At 35.6% G+C, this 21,379-nt stretch overlaps 1 protein-coding gene across 1 annotated transcript; it reads left to right on the forward strand.

Moving 5' to 3' along the window:
• Positions 1-788: 788 nt before the first annotated feature.
• LOC149415062 (uncharacterized) lies at positions 789-19,709 on the forward strand. Its single transcript, XM_089643615.1, has 8 exons — positions 789-1,011; positions 1,790-2,164; positions 8,352-8,528; positions 10,558-10,646; positions 11,723-11,842; positions 12,793-12,894; positions 14,642-14,711; positions 17,415-19,709. Exons 1-8 carry the CDS (start codon positions 889-891, stop codon positions 17,604-17,606), a joined length of 1,248 nt encoding a protein of 415 aa, XP_089499741.1. The 5' UTR covers positions 789-888; the 3' UTR covers positions 17,607-19,709.
• Positions 19,710-21,379: the final 1,670 nt, after the last annotated feature.

Below are 21,379 nucleotides of genomic sequence, written 5' to 3' on the forward strand. Positions count from 1 at the left end.
AGTTTTTAGGTCGTTAGTTTGGGTTATTTTAATAATTTCCATTTTTTTTCAACCTCAACTTTGAGAAAAAAAATTGAACCTTAATGCATCTTTTACCATCTCCCCCGACATAAATAGTAATTTCTTGTAGTAGGTAATTAAGTTGAAACCAAGCGCTATGTTGTTTTTGCGTGAAGCGGAATTCTACAAGTTTATCGAAAATACTGTGACGAGAGAGAGTATGCCTGTACGAATAAAATTGCACACTGTACTGATAGAAATGAACGAGCATTTATTTCGTGTTTAGACGTTTCATTTTTCATTCATTCCGAACGAAAGATGCCGAATGCCAAAACTCATTATCGACAGATCGGTTCACGAATGAATTCATTTGGTACTTTTGTTTCATTTTGTGTTCAGACTTCTCACTTCGAGTGAAAGAGGCAAATTGAAAAACAGAAATGAGCGAAAAGTGAACCGTCTGATTCCTACTTTAGGGCCATTATAACAAGCTGAAAGATAATAAATATTGACCACTACAACACGGGCATGTGCCTAGTGTGGTGGCCAAAAATTTACCCGTTTACTGTAATGTATAAACTTTACTGAATAAAGAACAAAAAAAAAAAAAAAAAAAAAAAGGTACCATTACTAAAAAAATACTTAAACATCGACCTTTTAACACACAGAAATTTTAACCATGGAAAGCGGAGCGATTTTTTGGGTATGGCATCACTGCTTTGCTTGTCAGCTTGTCAACTTGTCTTGTCAGTCTTTCAAATTTTTCTACTTTTTCTATGCATTGAATTATTTGCGGCGAAGTGCCATGGCCATGGATTTGTTCCTTGAATTTTACGCCAGTTAAATCTTAATATTTTGTAATTGTGCGTCGTTTTAAAACCTCCGAAAATGGCAGTTTGTTTAAGAACCGTTTCGATGAAACTGGCGCCGTTAAATGCCATAGTCTCCTCGAGGCAGTCCGCTTCAAAATTGGAAACTCGTCTGCCGAGGCGTTCGCAGTTTTTGGAAGAGGTATTTCATTGATGATTTTACATAATATTTTATAACGCGTGATTTATTTATAAACTTTGGAATAATGTCAAGTTAATTGAGCGGTTTATAACATAGGTCATCTCGCATAATCGAATAGAAAGTGCTCTAACTGTCACCGAAATTGCTAGAAATTCAAATGATTTCAAATAGGAAAGGTTAAGATTTCACACCATTGCAACGTTGAATACTGTATTTTAACATATCTTATTCTGTAGTAGAGCATTTAAAATTTACCATTTTGCTATTATGTGCGATAGCAAATAATTAAACAAGGTATTCCAATATTTACCATATCCAAGATACAACATGTCGGTTATGTACAAATAATAATAACTAAATTTTGACATGCGCTATCTAATTAAAGTTACGTTCCTTTATAGATAAACATCTTTTGTTTATCTGTAGACTCTGGACTTTTGAGTCATTAACTTTAATATTAAAAACCTAATTATTGATGGCAAATATCATTACTTTCCACAATCTTCGTATTTCCAAACAAAATTAACCTTTTTTTTTAATGCAAATGCTGCACAAAAGTCCCAATTGCTTCCGATTATCCGGAGTCTATGGGACTACGGCATCCCCAACTATTGCGGAGATGGTAAAGAGGAAGGTTGGGATGAACCTGGCTACTCAGATCTAGTCACCTTTCAAGTCACATTTTGATTCTGATTGCAATTTTATTATTCTTAACGCGGTGAAAAGATTAACAAGCAAACTGGCTTACAATAAAATAATACTGATTTCTATTTTTCAGTTCCTGGGCATACGACAGCTGTCATCAAGCTGCCGTCCCGTCCAAGAATGTCTTCCGGAAGTAGCCCACGATGACACCAACCTCCTCCACAACGACTCGCAAAGTTCCCTGAAGATGGACGACTGGAGGGACATCATCCATAAGCGGTGCGTCTCAGAATCTCCGGAATTCCGGCCCCAATCCTTGGAGGGCCTGGGCTCGGAGCTGAACGGTAGTCTAGCCAACCTGTCCAGCGTGGACTTGGCTACCAGACCTTTGGGGATAACTCCGGACGACATGATCATGTGGAACAAGTATCCCGGGGATATTATTGCTCCCACTGCCAACTATTATGCCGCCAGATATTCCCTGTTTATGAACGGGTTGCATCAAAAGGTAAAAATAAAGTTTCATAGTCCGTTTCACGCTTAATACACCTTTTTTTTTCAGAAATAACACTTGGTTTAAGCTCCATTACTGTAAGAGACAGCTATTTATGTCGGGGAAGATAAAAAAAGATGCATTAACCCTTTTCACACTCACATTATTGTTTCCACATATATAAAATATGTAATGCTTGATTTTTTTTTTTTTTTTTGAAATTATTCTATGTTAATTTGGATTAACATTGGACGTCAGAGGGTAGTTTTTAAATAGTAAGGTAAAATAAACATAACACAAATAACTGTTTCATGTCAAAAATGCACATTTACAATTTAGTGATAATCTCTAAGGTACAAACAAATAACATTTTAATTAAAATTCATTCAGAAATATAGAAATAATCTAGGATAATAAATCTTTAAAAATTCGCCATACTGGTCGAAAACATATCCAAAACATGTCAAAAACAGTGTTAAGTTGAATGAACATTGAAATTCTTTTACAATATTCTGGCAAATGACTGTGAACAGTGAATTGAACTGATGTTATTATTATAGAACACATCTGCGTTAAAATATTTGTAATTCAAGTAGAAAATATTGATATCTCACCTTAAATTAAGTAATCAATGATGGCAGAAATTCAATGAAACTCACAATCAGCAGATGTCAAAATATTTATCGTTGTTGTGGCGGGAATAAGGATTTCAACAGAGCGGAAAAATAGACGGATGGATTGAATTAACACTGGGGCTGAAAGGGTTAAAGTTAAATTTTTTGCCGTTGTTGCCGAATTCTGCCTCACACTTAATACGCCAAAATATTAAAAATAATGGTTGGTTTCAACTTAATTACTACAAGAAACAACTATTTTTGTCGACAGATTGTAAAAGATGCATTAAAGTTCCAATTTTTCTCCGAGTTAAATTTTTGAGGTTAGGAAATGCAGAAGATGTCTAAACTAAAAACTTACCTTTTTAACCGGTCAGCAACGTAAGCAGATATTCACGATAAAATAACGATAGCAGTCAAGTACAATAAGCGTGTTTACACGTCAACGCGTGTGTTTCCACAAAAATCGTCATAACTCCGTTATTCTTCTAGTGACATCCCTAAAACAAAAAGTAGAATATTCGTATTGAATGAAGCTTCACATCTCTATTCAAAGTTATCCATAGAAACCCGTAAAAAGACCTACTCAGTGGAAGCAAATTTTACCCGCCAAATCGTAAAACGACGCCAAGAAAGCCGTTTGACGTGCCGACCCGCCTCGCAAGTTTAATTATTTTTTTAAAAATATATTTTGTATGAAATGGTCAAAAAGTGAAGTGACAGAATTGTTTATTGTACATTTGTACGATGAAATAAGTGTTTTTTTTTTACATTATCCGTGATTTTAGTATCGTTTTTACATAAAACATTACAGGTGAGTCATTTTTACAATTTTTTCATGTTTCCATTCTAAATTTAAATATTTACAAATGTTAATATTTATTTATGATACAACAATTTGAAAGCCTATTTTGTAACCTTTCTAAAACAGTTTTTACTATTCGGCTCCGTTCAGTAATGTTTCATTTATAGAGCTTTGATTGTGAGGCGGTAATAACACAACGTTTTCGTGAAATTGACATTTCGATAAAGACATTTTAGCTTCAAGTTCGCGAAAAGTCGGAGGGGTTAAGCTGTCATACCCTTAAATTAAATATGTACACCATTCCTGAGAGAAAGTCCAGTTATATCCAATTTTCCAATTATGTCATAAGTCCTGTATCTAAATTTCGCTAATAAACAATTAGATAAAGTTAATTAAGTGTTAATCTCAAGTGACCTACCAGGTAAGTATTGTACTGTATATTATCTCCATAAATAGTTAGTAATAACATAGATCACTGTAGAAATGTATTATAAATTTGTACAGCACCCTTGAGGTAATTTTGAAAAAAAATGGTGCTATACAAGTCATTCAATTATTATTATTATTATAAATTAATTTGAATAACTCAAACTAATAACCTAATAACTTCTCTACTTGTTTTACAGCGGTTAATATTACAACTAATAATAAATTTGGGTGTTTGGAATTCGTCGAATTAAGATCCAAAAAGATTGAAATGTTCTCAAAAACTGTGGCTGTGATATTGCTTTCCGCACAAGCAATAATTTAGGAGCATCGCAAAAACTCTAAAAGTAACGTACCCAAACCAAAAAATAACCGCATTAAAAACTCCAGTGTGACGAAAGCATGGCTGCCCATTTAATACTAGATTCATTGTGCGATAGTTTAAAAATAATAATAAAATGCAGTCATAATTTGATAAACATCTAGATAAAAATCACTCACACAATGATACAAATACAAACTAAAGGCCGTAATCTCAATCTTTGAGAGTAGTTGGAAATTAATAAAAAATCTAATAATCCCAAATAGTTTGATAAATGAACAAAATTTATAGTTTCAACGACCATGCTTTTTCTTGTTTTTATGATCTGAGTTAATTTTGAAGGTTAGGAAATGCGCGTAGATTATTTAAATAACCCAAACTAATAATTATTAATAACTAATTTCAAGCGTGAATCGACATCTTGCATTGGCAAATAGTCCATGTGCAGAAATGCTTCGTTGCTCAATAATTTAATGTGTCAATGTCAATACATTATTAGGCAGCCATTTTACTGGTTTAACCTCTCCAGCATTTTAGGGTCATATATGACCGGGCGTCCATATTTTATAAAAGTTTTTTTTATCTTTTTGTTATATTATGCTGAAATATGTAATTTTTTCAACTTGGATAAAACAAGCCAAAGTGGATAATTCATATTTCGCGCCGCTAACGTGACATTCGGTTTAACTAATGAATTAAATTATATAATCAGATTTTAATAAATGAAGTACAAGACCAAAACCAATGTGTTTTCGAAACTATCGAGTTGTCTTATTTTTTCTATGTTTGGAGTAAAAAAATTAAGTAAAAATGTGTTAAGTGTTTTTCATGGTTGATATTAAAATTCTATTATTTAGAATTAGTACTGTTTATTTTAAATATAAACCCTGGTAAGATAATTTTAACTAGTTTCTAAAACAGTAAATGTTTTTACGGAAAATTAAAAAATACAACGTAAATAGCACATTTGAAATACAAAGAAAGCATTGCGAACTATGTTGAAAGAACCATAGTTTATCTACTACTTAGTAGCAAAATCAGCAATTGTATGTGAATAACCCTTCCATAGTTTGCCATGCCCTTTTTAGGTTGAGTGCCTTACCTACAGTACTTAACCTTTCAGTATTTTCACTTTTGTTCAGTTTGCAATGTTTTCCGTGTATTTCAAATGCGCTATATACATTTTATTTTTAAATTTTATGTAAAGTCAAATATTTTTTTAGAAACTAGATAAAATTGTCTTTCTGGTGTATGCATTTAAAATAAACATTACTATATCTAAATAATTTTAATATCAAATGTGAAAAATGTTGTCAAAAACGTTTTTGCTTTACGCCAATCTAATTTTCTCTATTTTTAGGATTTTACTAATGGATTCCATTATAAATATTTGAAGCAAACTGGAAAGAATTATTATTTTTCTTTCTAACATCAAAGAAATTTAGTATTTCCTCATGAAAGAAAAAAAAACATAAAAATGGACGGTCATATATGACAGTGAAATGCTAGAGGGGTTAAGCTGATAAGAACCCATTTTCTCTAATACAGCATTCTCTTAGTAATACGCTGCTCGATCATCTGGGAACTATTATGATCTGTCGTTATTTTTACTAGTTGAAAGAACAAATCAAACTGTAATTCGCCGGTAGGTCAAATTCACGTGCGTAGTCTCGAACACTAAGCTTTGTACACCGACGGGTTGCGTTATCTTAGCCCGAATTCCCACTGGTTTGATAACGGTACGAAATCGACAAAAACCGGAGACTCTGCGCAGAAAAATCCCACAATGGCTGCTCTGCAAATCTTAGTGAACTTTTCTTTTCTGCTCACGGTCTCCGGTTTTTGTCGATTTCGTAACCTTTCGGAGTAACCTAGCGGGACGACGGGCTAACTCTTGCACACTCACTTAATATAACGCCGTCTAGCTTGCTAGGACTTTACATTAAAAAAATTATATTTTACGAAAGATCGATAGCAGTGTTTGTGGCGGTATTTTGACTCTTGTACTTTATTTCACAGGTGGAGGTTTTCATTGGTACTCGCAAGTTGCATTCAAACACTATATGTATATATATATCGGAATGTACTTTTATTTTTCACACAATCCAACTTTTTTCTTGTACAGATGTTGTTTTTTTATATGGAACACATTTTTTATATTGCCAGCTAAACTCTTTTTTTGTTTGTTGTGGAATGAATTTTTGAATGGCTACTGAATATTAATTGAAGCATTAAAGTACCTACCTACCTAGAAAGTACTTACCTAGAAACAATTTTAACCAGTTTGTTTTTATGATATTTGGGTACCGCTGCCCCGGGAACCATTTATTGGATAACCAATAACTCTGTCATATACGTTGGGTGATTTAGCAGGATGCGCCAGCCCACCAGCTGTGTGGTGTGCCAGATCGGGAGAGGCTAGTTTGGGGCGACACTTTGACCTCTCCGACTGGTCTCTCGACCCATATCCTCGCGCCTCAGCGGAGGGATATATTCATACATCCGTCATTCCTGGACACACTGATCCATATATTCCTACACACTCCTTATACCTTTTTCCTTCCCAGAACTTCTTCTCCTTCCTTTCCTTAAAAAAGATCTCCCTCACAACATCCTCAAAGATGAAATAGGCCTTAACCTCTCAGACAAAGACTTTTATTTACTGTGTGTTCCTTTGAGACCTGTCAAAACGTGATAATTTTTGTGTTATTTACGAGTTATGCTAAAAGCTTCATAACTCACGTTTTGGGAAACGTAGCCTCATTCTAAAAAATGTTTTGGAAAGATTATGAAATTCACTATCGTATTGTGTTATTATACGTAAATATTTGCGTTTCTAAATATACATTTTATGAAAACGTCAAAAATATGTAAAAATCGCTGACCATTATTTCAAAGCTGTGAAAAATGTACTTTTTTCTGAGTATCATAAAGAAATAACACTTTATATATTGAAGAAATATAATTAAAAACTATTAGTCACCTCAAAATATTAACCGTCCAAACTAAAATATTTTAATAAATTATTTAGAAACGCAATAAATTATGAATGAACAAGATGACAGATTCAATCGGCTTAGATAATGCAGTTCTACGTTCCATAGATATTGTTGAATACAGACGCGTAGCGTTATTCATTATCGATACTCTGTTTTTTAAATCATGGCAATCCGTATACTAGTGATGGAAATAAATCGATTTTTGTAAAATCTCGCGCATTTACGTGAAAAGACGTTCTAATGTCTTGACCGCTATTATCATATTTACGCCTTTTGACGTTCTAATGTTCTGAGTGGTTAAGGGAAATTATTTTACTCAAGACCTCCTGTTTGGGGGTTAATGTAAAAAAATTTTTTTTAATATATTTTGCATATTTTATATGTACTTACTATAATCTGCCATTTTCACTGATTGGACTATGAACTCATAATTTCCATCAGGATTACTGTCTCTGCAGCATGAAAGAATCCATCCTTCTCCAATTCCTCAACCAAGACAACTATTGCTATCTTCAGATTCCATTTTTTCCCTTTATTTATTTATTCATGTTTTGGTTATGCACCAATATATTACAGAGAAGATTACAAATTTGAGGTAAATGTAAATATAAAAGGTCATGGGGGCAGTTTTACTATTTTGTGACATACGTCAAAAGATAGTTACTGAACTTGTCAGATAGTGACGTTGAAAACAATCCATAAACCTCTTTTGTACCGAATTGAAGGAGATTGTATTTATCGTCTTTGAGAATGTGTCTTGGCAAGAAATTTTGGTTAAAACATGTTTAGTGTGGTTTTATATCTAAATGCATAAACCTCTTTTTGTACCGAGTTGAAAGAGATTGTATTGGTAAGGTAGAGAATGTATCTTGGCAAGAAATTTTGGTTAAAACATGTTTAATATGTATTTATATCTAAATGCATAAACCTCTTTTTGTACCGAGTTGAAGGAGATTGTATTCATCGTCTTTGAGAGTGTATCTTGGCAAGAAATTTTGGTTAAAACATGTTTAATGTGTATTTATAACTTGTCCAGGATTCCCTAGCGCTGTCCCTCTCTGACTACGAGAAGACGGCGTTTGCTCGCAGCGCCGGAGTGGACACGGCCAGCCCAGGCTTCAGTAGTGCCCCAGCTTCATCGCCGCCGCCACCCGCCCACAAGGGGGCCAGTCCCGAGCAGCTGGAAGTCATTCACAATAGCCTGGAGAACAATGTGAGTCCTCTTACGCAATGCCTGCACAATCTAATCCTTAACTAACTAACTAGCTGACTAGCCATCACGTTATTTCTCACCAGGATATTTTTTTATTGTTTATAGAGCGGAGACGGTTTACACGTAGTTCCCGTGAGCACTTAGGCCATAGGCCTATTGTGCTATTTCCCATTTTATTACCTCATTCCTTTAACAGTAATCCGGTCCCTTTAATGAAGTTCACCAGGGTTGTCATTGGATACGTGGCTAAGTCTTCTGGTTCTACAATGTGTCTTCCCAGGTATCTGAGCCTAGTTCCCAACAGAGCGGGAAATTGGCACCAAAGGTGAATTGGAGTCTCTTCATCCTCTTCACATTTCCGGCATCTGTTGGTATCTTCCACTCCCGAGAACTGCATGTGCCTCCTGAGATGGCAGTGTCTTGTTAGTAGTCCTACCAGTTCCCTCAGTGAGTTTCAGTCCATATCGAAAAGTAAAGAGAACATTCTGGCACGCGTCTTGGCACATACTCTTTGCTTCATGTCGTTTGGTTGGTGCAACCGTTGAGTGTTGTGTACAGATACCGAAATGGTTGGTTCAATTTCACCAGTTGCTCCTCTGGGGAACACAGGCAGCATGCCTCCTACTTCAAAATAACAAAAATTTAAGATCTAGTAGCACGGTTAACTATTTACACGAAAAAAAAAAGACAAAAGGGCAAAAAATGTCTCATGGCACGAAAAAACTCAGTAATAATATGATGCTAATAAAAGAATAAAATGTAGTTTTTACGTTTTGATTTCGTTGCAGCCTTTTCAATACATTTGAACTGTTCCAAAAGGATCGCAAGAGCTTCGTTCCTGGTATCTCTATCAGAGTATATCTCTGTTGTAGTATTCCACAAGCAAGTTAAATCCTCGTATACTGTGAAAACTTTTCGATCATTAGTCATGCCTGTCATTTTATTTATTTTTATTCGTTAAGTCTAAGCTCACTAACTACGCTCGATGGCTCTCTCGGCAGACTGAGAAAAGTTGATTCAAACGTGCTTAGTGAATATTCCCCGACCTGAAATAAATTCCCGAAAACGGGGAATTTATTTTATTTTTAATAAAATGGTTTCTACACTTCTCTTGGATGCTTTATCGAGTGTTAGCAGTTATCTAAGACGACATCCCCTGATTTGTCACAGGTTGCCATAAGAATATTGACTGCTCCCATTACTTCAGCAGCCACTGTGAGATCTTTTAGCACGTTTAGTCGCATTCATACAACACGGAGGAATCGTCTAACAACTCAAAGAGCAGGGAAAATTACATTTGTGGCACACAATTGGAAACTTCTTTCCTCTGAAAGAGGCTCTCAAGTTGCTCACAAGAAAACCCTTTCTTCCACGGATGAGCAGATTGCTTCGCATCATAACGTTTCAAACCTATCTGGTACTCGCAAACGCAAACATCCAATTGACTGTGCTGGGGAAGAAGAAAACGTAGATAATCCTGAGTCGACAACAACTTCGTCCAGGTCGGATGAAGAAGAAGAATATGAAGGCGAAAGTGGAAGCGAAGTTGATAGTGTCAGTGTCCAATCGGTATCATCAGATGAACAGTAACGATCTGTGAAGTTGTGTCATTTTTACAGTTTTACGATTGATTTTTTATATGTACCGTTTACTAGCATAAAGTATATATAGGCTACTAATACTGTACAGTATACAATTATATAGAGATACTACTCACTTTAAAATAATTTTGATCGGTGTTTTTTTGTTATTTTTCTCTTGGAGCCTATTCCTATCAACAAATCACATATCTACGCGTAAAATTACTTTTATAATGTATAGACGCCCCGGTCAGATCTGTCCTTCAGAGCCTCTAATGGAATATGATGTTCATGGCTATTAATGTCTTCCGTGGTTTGAGGGGTTAAATAGATCGTGCTGCTTTTGCTTCTTATCAGTTTTTATTAACAAATATATTTATCCTCCAATTATGTACCCTCGCATATATTATGTACCCTCAATATTAACGGAATGACATTATTTGTTCTAGCTTCCGAAACTGTTCACCCAACCAATGGACTACAGCCTCTACCATCCAGACCTAGTCTTCATCAACAACATACGCGGAACTAAGTCTGTGTAAGTATAGATAAAACAGTGAACAGTGGCTGCAATAAAAAAGCTCAACGTTGAATATATTTGTACATCGGTATACACTTCCACCGGCGAAGAACAGCCCTTTGTCACTTTTGCGCCTACTTATTGTCACTAGCGGAAGTGGGACAGCAAGTGTATATTATGGTTGTAGAAGAATATTGATAGGAAGCTTGTAGCGTTGTCTATTCCCATTGGTTCAAGTTCAATCAGGTGCATTATATTTCGAGTGAAATAATCTCCATCTTCATTATTTTATTAATAGATTTTTTTTGTCAGTTTTTCTGCTGTAATTTGTGTATTTTACTTTTAATCTCATTTATTTTTTGGACTACATTTACTTCTAATAAATATAGGATATAGAAAATGGCTGATGCTGATAATACATGCACATATCTATCAATATAGATTTGTCTCGTTTATGTCTAGCGGAAAAGGGACAGCTTAAACAGGACGACGCGGTAGCTCGCATCACGTACTGGTCAAAGAAAGGAATGTGTCCTCTTTCTGCCAAAAAAAAACCTAAGATTCCCATACAGGAATACACTGCCCCAAACCATTCAGAGAGTATCACACAATATTGTACTCACCAGCTTTGGTTATCTTAATGTGTGGATATAAGTGGGGCCCAATTTTGAGATAAATTGCCTCACAAGTCACATTAAAAGCACTAATCACTGTACAAGCACACGGCGATCAACACTTGGAATGATTATGTTTTTCCATAGCGTTTACGGTGAACCATATCTGTAGTTACTGATACAGAGCTTTTAATGTCTAAAATTGAACATTTTACCAGCAGTACACTCGTCGAATTCTCATGTGTTGAGAAGGTAAGAGTCGTTACAGACTTGATGCTGCAGGCGACTATTCGTTCAAGCGCAGACTCAAGTTAAAGTCCTGGCTCTGTGATTGGCGGGGAACAGAAGTTACGCAACAACTATATTCATAAATTTTATTACTTATGTATTTCCACTTCTATTTGCACACTAAGAAGCAATTGAGTGTTTTTTTTTTGCAATAATTGTGCCCGTTTAAAGGTGTAACGTTTTACATTCCAGCGGCATATATCACTATGTCAAGCAGATTGCTCTCCTGCGGACTATCGGTCACCTGAAGTTTGCCTACGTCAAGTTCGATATCCTTAAGATAACGCGACGGCAAGAGGACTCGAGTGTTACGTAAGTATATTACTTTAAATTATTTGTTTCAGCCGGAATTTTAATTCAGTCCAAGCTCATTTGTAGCCCCGAAATGATACAACGATATACAGAAGTAAAAGATGCGGGGAACCAACACAGCGGTGGTCGTGGGCGTCTACCTTTCTGTCTGCAGGCAACTTGCACTGCAATTCATTATTATAAATCAGCGACGGTTTATGTGTAGTTCCCGTGAGCGCTCATGCCATGTGCCCATTATCCTATCTCTCATTTTATCTCATTCCTTTAACAGTACCCGGTCCCTTTGATTAAGTTCACCAGGGTTGTCTTTGGATATTTAACTGTCTCCTGGTTCCACAATGTGTCTTCCCAGGTATCTGAGCCATGTTCCCATCAGAGCAGAACATTGCCAACATAGGTGAACTGGAGTCTCTTCAGCCTCTTTACATTTCCTGCATCTATTGGTGTATTCCTCTGTCAACAGATGCATGTGTCTCCTGAGGTGTCTACCAGATCCCTCAGTGATTGCACTGTCCATATTGAGTAGTTGCCCTGTTCGTCTAGGTTTTGGTCTGGTTTAGGTCTAGGTTTGGTTTTGGGAATAGATAGATTGGGAAGTACCTGGCTATTTAGATCTGGTCACCAAACACGGCTAAAACCTAAAATTTCAAGCAAAGCTTCGACTTTGATTGGTGGTCCTTCACGAGGACAATTCTGAGAGTATCTACTACCCTGCAATGTGCTGCAAATAAAATACGTATTATGTTAAATTGATATATTGTGAAATAACACAAATTAATCAACTAAAATCTACTTGCACACGTCAGGATATGAACCTGCAACTTCTGTATTCGTAGCCAAGGATAGTAACCAATCAGCGACGGAGGCCGTTGGATATGGCCATGCAAGACCTTATTAAGCAAGATATTGGACTATGTCCGTATGTCTCATGTCTCAATATGTCGTTTCAGGGTACGATGGAGAATCCGTGGGCTGTCGGGCCTGAAGGCCATGTTCATGTTCTGGAAGTTCAAATTGTGGAAACTGCGAGAGGCCTACGACGAATGCGAACTGTAAGTATTTTTTTTTATTATTTCACCAGACTTTGAGATCTTTACTAACTTTGATGAATTTTTATACCCTCTCTTAGAGCCTCTGATATTTTGCAAAGTATTTCTCCTGCGAATTTCGTATTTCTTAGCGAAATGCTGAAATGTTTTAATGAAATATATTAAACAGATAAATTTGCTGTTTTTTAATGTATTTCAAAATAAAATTCTGTTTTTGAAAGCTGATGCAAGTATTTTTCAGATTTTAATATTACAAATCAACATATTAACAAACAAAATTTTTGGTTGCAAACATAGATAAAGTATTTAAAGTCGTTTACCGATGGTTATGCAGGTAACTCCGTTAATGGAGGACTGAACGCAGTTGGCGCTAACGAAAAATTGTACAAAGAAGCGAAGTTAGCAGTCTTCAATGGAGTGCTGGTACCTACCCTGATGTATGGAAGTGAGGCATGGAACCTGCAAAGAAAGGATGAAAGTAGATTGAATGCTGTTGAAATGAGATCCCTGAGGCGTATGTGTGTTAAAACCATGTATGATTGTGTGAAAAATGTGGAGATCCGCAAAGAGTACAAGGCTGATGTAAGCGTAATGAGTAAGATCAAGAAAGGGACGCTAAGATGGTTTGGACATGTAGAGTGAATGAGCGAAGAAAGGAGTGTAAGGAGAATATACGATGCAAATGTGAATGGTAGCAGAAGTCGGGGACGCCCGAGGAAGACATGGCACGACCAAGTGAATCAGATGCTTGAGTTGGGCCATGTCAAGAGTCAGAATAATAGAAGAGTATGTATGAGACGATGTATGAATGTGAATGAGGCAAGGAGTGTGTGCCAAGAACGAGTTGTGGAGAAACGGCCTGATGGTTAGTTAGAGTGATATTTTTTCTTTCTAATACCGTTTCAATCATATTTCTCATCACAACAGTAAGGGAGATACGGTGATTTCAGACCTTTTTACCATATTTAATCGTTTGTACAGACCTTTAAAATTATACAGAATAGGGAATTCTCGTGCATTTTGTAAATAATTTATTTCAATAAAGATAATTATTTTATTATGTGCCTCTTTTTTTTCTTTTTTTTTAAATGCATTTTCAAATTTTTGTAGTTGTTTTAAAAATTGCGGGCTATTTCGGCTCTGAAAACGGTCATGCGCCATTTTGACCGCTACGTCACAAGTGCTACGTCACACCTTTGCCGCCGCTGCCGCCATCGGTTTGCAGGATCTACTCGGGCCGGTCAACAGTGACGTCATCGTTCGCCCTTGAACGCTTGATCAATCACCGGGCGTTTTTAGCTGCATTGAAATATTTCGTTCGCGCCTGTTTTTAAAGTCATTATAACTTTAATAAATGATTTTTGAAAATTATAAAAACTATGTATTCTTGTGTCTGAAATGTTTCTACGTGTGAATAATTAATAATAAGTGATTTTTTGGTGTGAAGAGAATTCCCTATTGTTTCAGATTTTGGGAACGTCTATAGTAAACTTTTGTATGCAAACTGAAAGCACGGTGTTCTCTATTTCTTACACTGTTTAAATCGTATAATGTTTGACACAATAATGTTTGACGTCTGGGAGAAATATCTCCTAAAATTGCTCTGGGAGTTAAAAAGCTCCCGATAAAGACAAAATTGTCAGCTGAAAATTGCAGACAATTAATCCGTAATGTTTTTGTAGATCTATTTGTTAGGTTATAGGATTAAATAATATGTGTTGGAGATTCATTACTCGTGTTTCCATTTCAGGTGGTACGACGGGCTATCGACTTTCTACGTTGGATCCGATGGTCTTATCCAGACTCACGTTGCAGACAAGGTCAGTTCTTAAACATCATAGTCATATTGGTGGAAACCCACTAAAGGTACTAGCAGGAATGGTATTAATTTGAACCTATTCACATTCAAGTCATCTGCTCTGTACAGATAAACACTTACTCTTGGCTCTTTTAATGCCAGTACTACGGGGTTTTCCAATAAGAGGTGTTATTTTGAATAGCCCGCTATTTCGGTAGATGTTACTTTTGAAGCTGTCATTTTTAGACATTTGACAAGTATAAACTAAGCCATTAATAAAAATGGAACGATGCACGCTTCAACAACGCATTGAAATTATTAAAATTCACTTGAGTGAATCAATTGCAAATCATCTTGAGTGATGAGGCCTATTTCCACCTCGGTGGCTTCGTCAACAAGCAAAATTGTCGCATCTCGGGCTCAGAAAACCCAAGAGTTATTGTTGAAAAGCCTCTCTATCTTCAACGTGTGACTGTTTGGTGCGGATTATGATCCGGCGGAGTCATTGGACCTTAGTTTTTCGAAAATGAGACTGGAGCAACAGTTACGGTGAATGGATTGCACTATCGAGAGATGATTAATGATTTTTTATGGCCGGAATTGGATGGTATTGATCTGGACAACGTTTACTTTCAACAAGACGGCGCTACGTGCCACACAAGCAACGAAACCATTGATCTTTTACAATTGAATATCAAAATAACACCTCTTATTGGAAAACCCTGTAGTTTAAGGCGAAGCTTAATGCCAAATCTCTATTTTGATTAATCTTTATAACGAATTGGTGTACATTATGAATACCAAAAAATATGCTTTAGATAAATTGAAGGTTTTCCTATCGTTTCGCTTGAGTAGAATACAAATAAAATAATAAATTACTTAATGAAAAATATAAATTAAACTACTAAAAAAAATATTTTTTCAACAGAAATGTACAAACGCGTAAAGGAAACAACTTTTAAAAAATACAGTATTATAGCTAAAATTATCTGTGACAGTTTCACTTGATAAACTTTTTTGCTTTCTTATAAAATTATTTACAAAATAAATAAAAACCAGTTTTGTGCTTGAAATCGAACGTTTCTAGACTCCGTTTGTCAAGCGAATTTAATGCCTATTACCTACAATTATAAGGTATACCAAGGATATACACATTTTTGGCTTGTAGCTTTCTCTTAAAGCCCGGCAATGCTGAGGTCCAGAGTTTAATTCCTAGTTGCGACTGAATATTTTTATGAATTTTTCAAATTTTCGTTTTATGTTTAAAAAATGTTTAAAAAATATTTACATATTCATTATTATCTCAAAATCATAAAAAATGAATATAATGTCCCACTTTGATACTTATAGGTCACTAACGCAGACCTGTGAAAAATCACAGGATATTATTATACTAAATCTAGTTAGTTAGTAAATAGCGCATTCTTGACAATGGAAAAAGTGCAGACCTCGAAAAATAACCAAATCTGACTTTATTTGTCAAATTTAACCCCAACGGCACATTCTCATGTGTGTCAATTTATAGAACGTAAGTTGAAGTTTGTTCAAATTTGGGTTTCCTTGTTCTCGTGGACCTATTTCGTAGATTCTATGAAATAGATCAAAGAATAGATCAGGTAAGATCACAGCTTAAGATATTTAAACAAAAGAAATAATATTTACACATTTGAAATATAGAATTAAAATAATTTTCTGATAAAAAATTATTATATTGTAAGTAGGTACTTGATCGCTTATCCGAATTTTTGACACATCAGTTCCAATTTTGAAAATAAAATAAATTCAAAACAAATCCAAATTTCAAACACGGAGTCCATATTTTGCAAAAGATGATCTAAGAGAGATAGATGATTTGCAAAAATACAACATGTCGTTGATTCTACTAATATAAACCAATTTAAAATTACGTTAACCCATTGGCCTCCGAATTGTTTTATACCGAAGTTTTAAATCTGCAGTGGTGTACTAAATCTTACATAACTTTTAAACTAAACATGCAAACGAAACAATTTTTTTAAATTTACTCGTTCATTGAATTAAGGTATGCAAAAAATATATGCAGTTTTTTAAAAAATAATAATAATATGATTAAACGAGGATATAAAAATATTTTTTTTATAAAAAACCATTTTTTTTTCTTTTTTTTATAATTGTATTATGAAAAGTTTTACATTAATCATACTTATGACCATAATATATTTTATTTCAATTTGGGCTGATGTTAGCCGCCCACCACGCATTTTACGAACAAGCTTGTCAATTCCCGAACCACACGCTATTTTAAAAAAAATTCAATGACGCTGAAATATAACAAAATTTCAATCGTAAATATCAGGAAAAAACTGTACCAACGGAGTCCTGCCAATTACTACGAAATGAATGCTTAATTATCTACAGAGCGATTGGCATTTAAAATTTTAAACACTGATGTCAATAATGTATCCCTTTTTCGTTTTTAAGCCGACGACACCAGACCCGCCGGAACGGCGTCGTTTGAGGCCAATGGGTTAATGATTATTGTACTTATTGTAAATTTCAAACAACTAAATTTCTGTTAAACTTTTTGAAATCAGATATGAGCGCATCAGCAGAATGCTGTTTGCTCATTACATAATAATAATAATTATTCTTTACACCGGAGTTACAATCAGTCACAGACAGAACAACAACCGAAATTAGCTTTTTTAAATAATAATTAACATTATTCTACATGTGATGGTTTCAGGTAATGCCAGATGAAGACAGTGCTGTGGCCGACGTGAATAAGACCCCCATGGGGGCCAAGCTGGCGCTGCTTCTGGGGCTGGTCCCCCGATCCTACCTCGCCGACCTGTGCCCCACGGCCCTGGCAGCCCTGGGCCCTCTCAGCCCCGCAGACCTCACTATGCTGGCTCTGCCGCTGGAGAAGATTCACTAGAGACGAGCGTTTGTAACTCTTTTTGCCGGGAAAAGTAATAATGTCCGTTTAATGTCTTTATAACATCATTTCTACTGGGAGTTGGGATGGCGGAATAATAGTCAGTAAACACAATGTATGTTCTCGAATAAGGCCCATCTTCCGCAGGAATATGCAAGCATCCGATGCTTGATGATTCAAGTATGTTGGCAACTACACAAGCTCACGTTGCCTACATTTTGTAAAATCGTCCCGTAACGAGTCAGGCAAGATTTTCGCCACTCGCATCGTCGAGACTATAATATGGCACGACTTATGTCAGACATTTAATAACAATATATGTGTGCTTAAATCAATGAATGCATAAACGTCAGCTACAGCAACGATTTCAGTAGGATATGAACACACAACATGAATATCGAATACTTGCATATCCTGCTCTAGAAGGACCTAATAGTTGATGAAAAAGAGATATTGGACTATTATATTTATTTTCTTTGAATATTTTTGTATAAAAATGAGTTACATTGTTACCAATGAAGATGTGAATGTACGGGGCTAGTTATTTTACTGTAAGATCGATTTTTGTCATCTTAACCGCTTCTGTGCCAAGAGCGAGTTAACTCGCATTCTTGGCCTGCTGTGCACAGCTACACTTCTACCTACTGGCATTTAAAAGGTTAAGAATGTACAATTTTGGTAAAAAAAAACAAAATTAAATGATAAATAAATTAATCGAGGATTTACGAAGTTTGTTAATGAATTTGAAAAATTATATTTTATAAATTTTGTGATGGGTAAAAAAAAAATTACTTAAATGCAGTGAAATTGTTGATATTTAAGAACGGCATATCAAAAATGTTACGTCTTTAGGATATGATTGCTAAAGTGAGTAATCTTTGCGATTCAATGCGAAATAGTATTGTATTTTTGGTTTGAAAATTTGATCGCCTAGAGATATTAAATACTGCAAGTAGAATATATCTCGTTCTTTTCTTCCCGGCGTTTCTTAGCGAGTCTTTTTATAATCCGATTTCCTAGTCGGTAATAAACACATTTTAAATATAAAACTAAATAAATATGCTACATTTCTACAAAACGAAAAACAGACAACAGATGTCAAATAATGTCCGCCATCTTAAACTGTTCCGAAATAGAACACATCCTTTTTTTTCATCCATAAACTGGATGGAAAAATGCATAGTGCGACAATAATTAAGCTTGGTTTAAGCCGCTCCAGATGCTCCAGCAAACGTTCGTCGGATTCGCCTGGAGCACCCACACGTTCAGGCAGACTGCAAATCCGCCACGACGTGTTAACGGTGTTCGGTTTGATATTGGCAACAAAAAACAACCGTAGTAAACGGTGTAAACAATGGTTGTTAAAAAGAAACATTTATTAACACGTAAACTTGTTAAGTGAATCGTTAATTACAAAATTATGAAAACCACATGAAATATTAACTGCAACTTTTAAGATTTCTTGCGACTGAAAGATGTCAAATTTTCTGCAATTATTTTAGATTGATTATTTTTTTTACAATGCTTCTTTTGTTTGAATTCGGTTCAACTTCTTTTTGGAGTAAGCTTGTTTCATGTCATGTCATCTCTGTTGCGATAATTTTTTCACTTGATCTTCCAGAGACCTCTTCCATACACTCTTTAAGTCGTGAAGCTACCATTGTTTGGATTAAAAAAACGGCATATTTAAGTCCAATCACTAAGCGCCACACGTAAACTGTGGATGCCACCACACGCAAAATATGAATGTTCGTATTTCACCTGCGCTAGAGAATAGAGAATCTAGATAACTGTGGAGTTATTTTTTCCAAACAAGGTTTAACCGAGCATCTCGAGCCGGCATAGGGAACATAGACATGTCGAAGTTTGTCTCTTCAGTGGACAATATTGAACACAAAGAGGATATTATTTAATTTAAGTATTACACTGTTACCTATTGTGCAAAGTAGTGTAAAATAATGAAATATAACTTGAATTATGTTTAATGTTATTATTGGTTACGCAGTGTAAGTAGGGCACGCTTTTGCTAAATGTGATGTGATTGTCACCTAGCTGTTTTAGCATACAAATAATTATTTATTATTAAAAACATTATTACTAAAACCTGTGTTATTATTTCATTTAAAACATTAAATAATCAACCCGTTAAAAACAAAGTTCTTTTTAACTTTAATATGTAGCAGACACCACGTGTAGGAAGGCGAAGAAAAGCTGAATCGACAATCAGCTACAGCAATCAGCTCAGACTACAATGTATTACGAAACATGAATTGAAATATTGACCTTTGACAGCGCGATACGAAAACTGCTGATAAGACGAACGTGAAGGAATGCAGGGTGATGCAAAACATTCATACAATGAACCGAGTCAGCGATCCTACGGGTTCGATGTCCAGACGCTTTGCTCCAACCCATGGAAGACGAGAACAAAGGTATCATCACCTATACAGGGTGTATCGGCACTAACCCGACAAACTTTAACCAGCTATTCCTTAGCACATTTGGAGTAAAAAATGTTATGTACACTTTGCTGTCCGGTAACATTTTTTTTCTTTTAAAAACAAAAAATAAATAAAATTTCCACACTCCGCTACTGCCCACAGTATAGGGGTAAAATAATTGGCAACGCCGCGCTACTGTCATCTCTTTCACACATATTCTGTCTCAAGTCCCGTGTGGTTCCCGCCACCCCGTCTCGTATCAGTGGTCAGTGCTGTTTTGGGAGTTCGCATGTCATCAAGTTTCTAGTTTCGTTTTTGTTTTGTTATCTAAGTTTTTACTGTTGAAATATGCCCCTCAATTATCCACCTGCCGAGCAAGCAGATATTGTTTTTGTTTATGGATTTTGCAATGGAAATTCACGAGCAGCCGTAAGGGAGTATCGCATGAGGTTTCCTGGAAGACGCGTCCCACACCATGCTACCTTTGTCCAGGTTTGTACCCTATCAATTGTTTATTGAAACTATTTACATTCATTGATAATGCCAAAAAGCGCTTTTGAAATTTAAACTGGGAACATTAAAAACATAACAAGGGGCCACCAACTTTAAAAATGTAAATTGTACTTTAGGTGATTTGTGTTCAGTGGTCACTAAACGGCGTTTTAAAAAGTTAATTAATTTTAATCTCTAATAAATGCATCATTCACTGCAATTGAATTCACTCCCTTTCTCACCATGGGATTATTTAAATTACTTGAATTCAATTTCACCCCTGTGAATCCAAGATATCAACCGTACCTAGTTAAGAAAATTATAATTTAAAACACTTTGTTATACATTTTACTATAAAAAAATGAAATAAATGAAGAGAAAACGTAAGTTTTCTGATATGTGCCTAAAATAAGTGTTCTTTAAAAATAAAATGAGTGAAAAAGCCCGCGATTGTTTATTTGACATTATTACTGAGCTGAATAATAAAAGCAGTTGTTATTTGTTGTTTTGTTTCAGATGTATCAACAATTGCGTGACTGTGGCATCGGACGGATTGAAGGCGCCGGCGGAGGACACAACATCGTTCCTGTGGCAGTTGAGGAGAGAATCCTGAACTTAATTACCGAAGACCCCACGCTGTCCGTGCGTCGGGTCGCTCTGATGATAGGACACAGGGAACACATGGCGGTATGGAGAGTTCTGAAGAAGCACGGGCTCAAACCTTTTCACTATAGGCGCTGCCAAGGCCTCATGGAGAATGACCACTTTTCCAGAGTCGTGTACTGCAGAAGAATGCTGCATAATGTCATAAGAGATGCAGACTTCATGAAAAACATATTG

Source organism: Hesperophylax consimilis, chromosome 19, assembly GCF_061612785.1.
Source record: "Hesperophylax consimilis isolate HC1 chromosome 19, BYU_Hcon_1.0, whole genome shotgun sequence".
Taxonomy (NCBI): domain Eukaryota; kingdom Metazoa; phylum Arthropoda; class Insecta; order Trichoptera; family Limnephilidae; genus Hesperophylax; species Hesperophylax consimilis.

Excerpts from the sequence above, each read along its gene's own strand:
- LOC149415062 (XM_089643615.1), top strand. The coding sequence starts at position 889 with ATGGCAGTTTGTTTAAGAACCGTTTCGATGAAACTGGCGCCGTTAAAT. Across the intron at positions 1,012-1,789 it reads GTTCGCAGTTTTTGGAAGAG|TTCCTGGGCATACGACAGCT; the intron begins GTATTTCATTGA and ends TCTATTTTTCAG. Across the intron at positions 8,529-10,557 it reads ACAATAGCCTGGAGAACAAT|CTTCCGAAACTGTTCACCCA; the intron begins GTGAGTCCTCTT and ends TATTTGTTCTAG.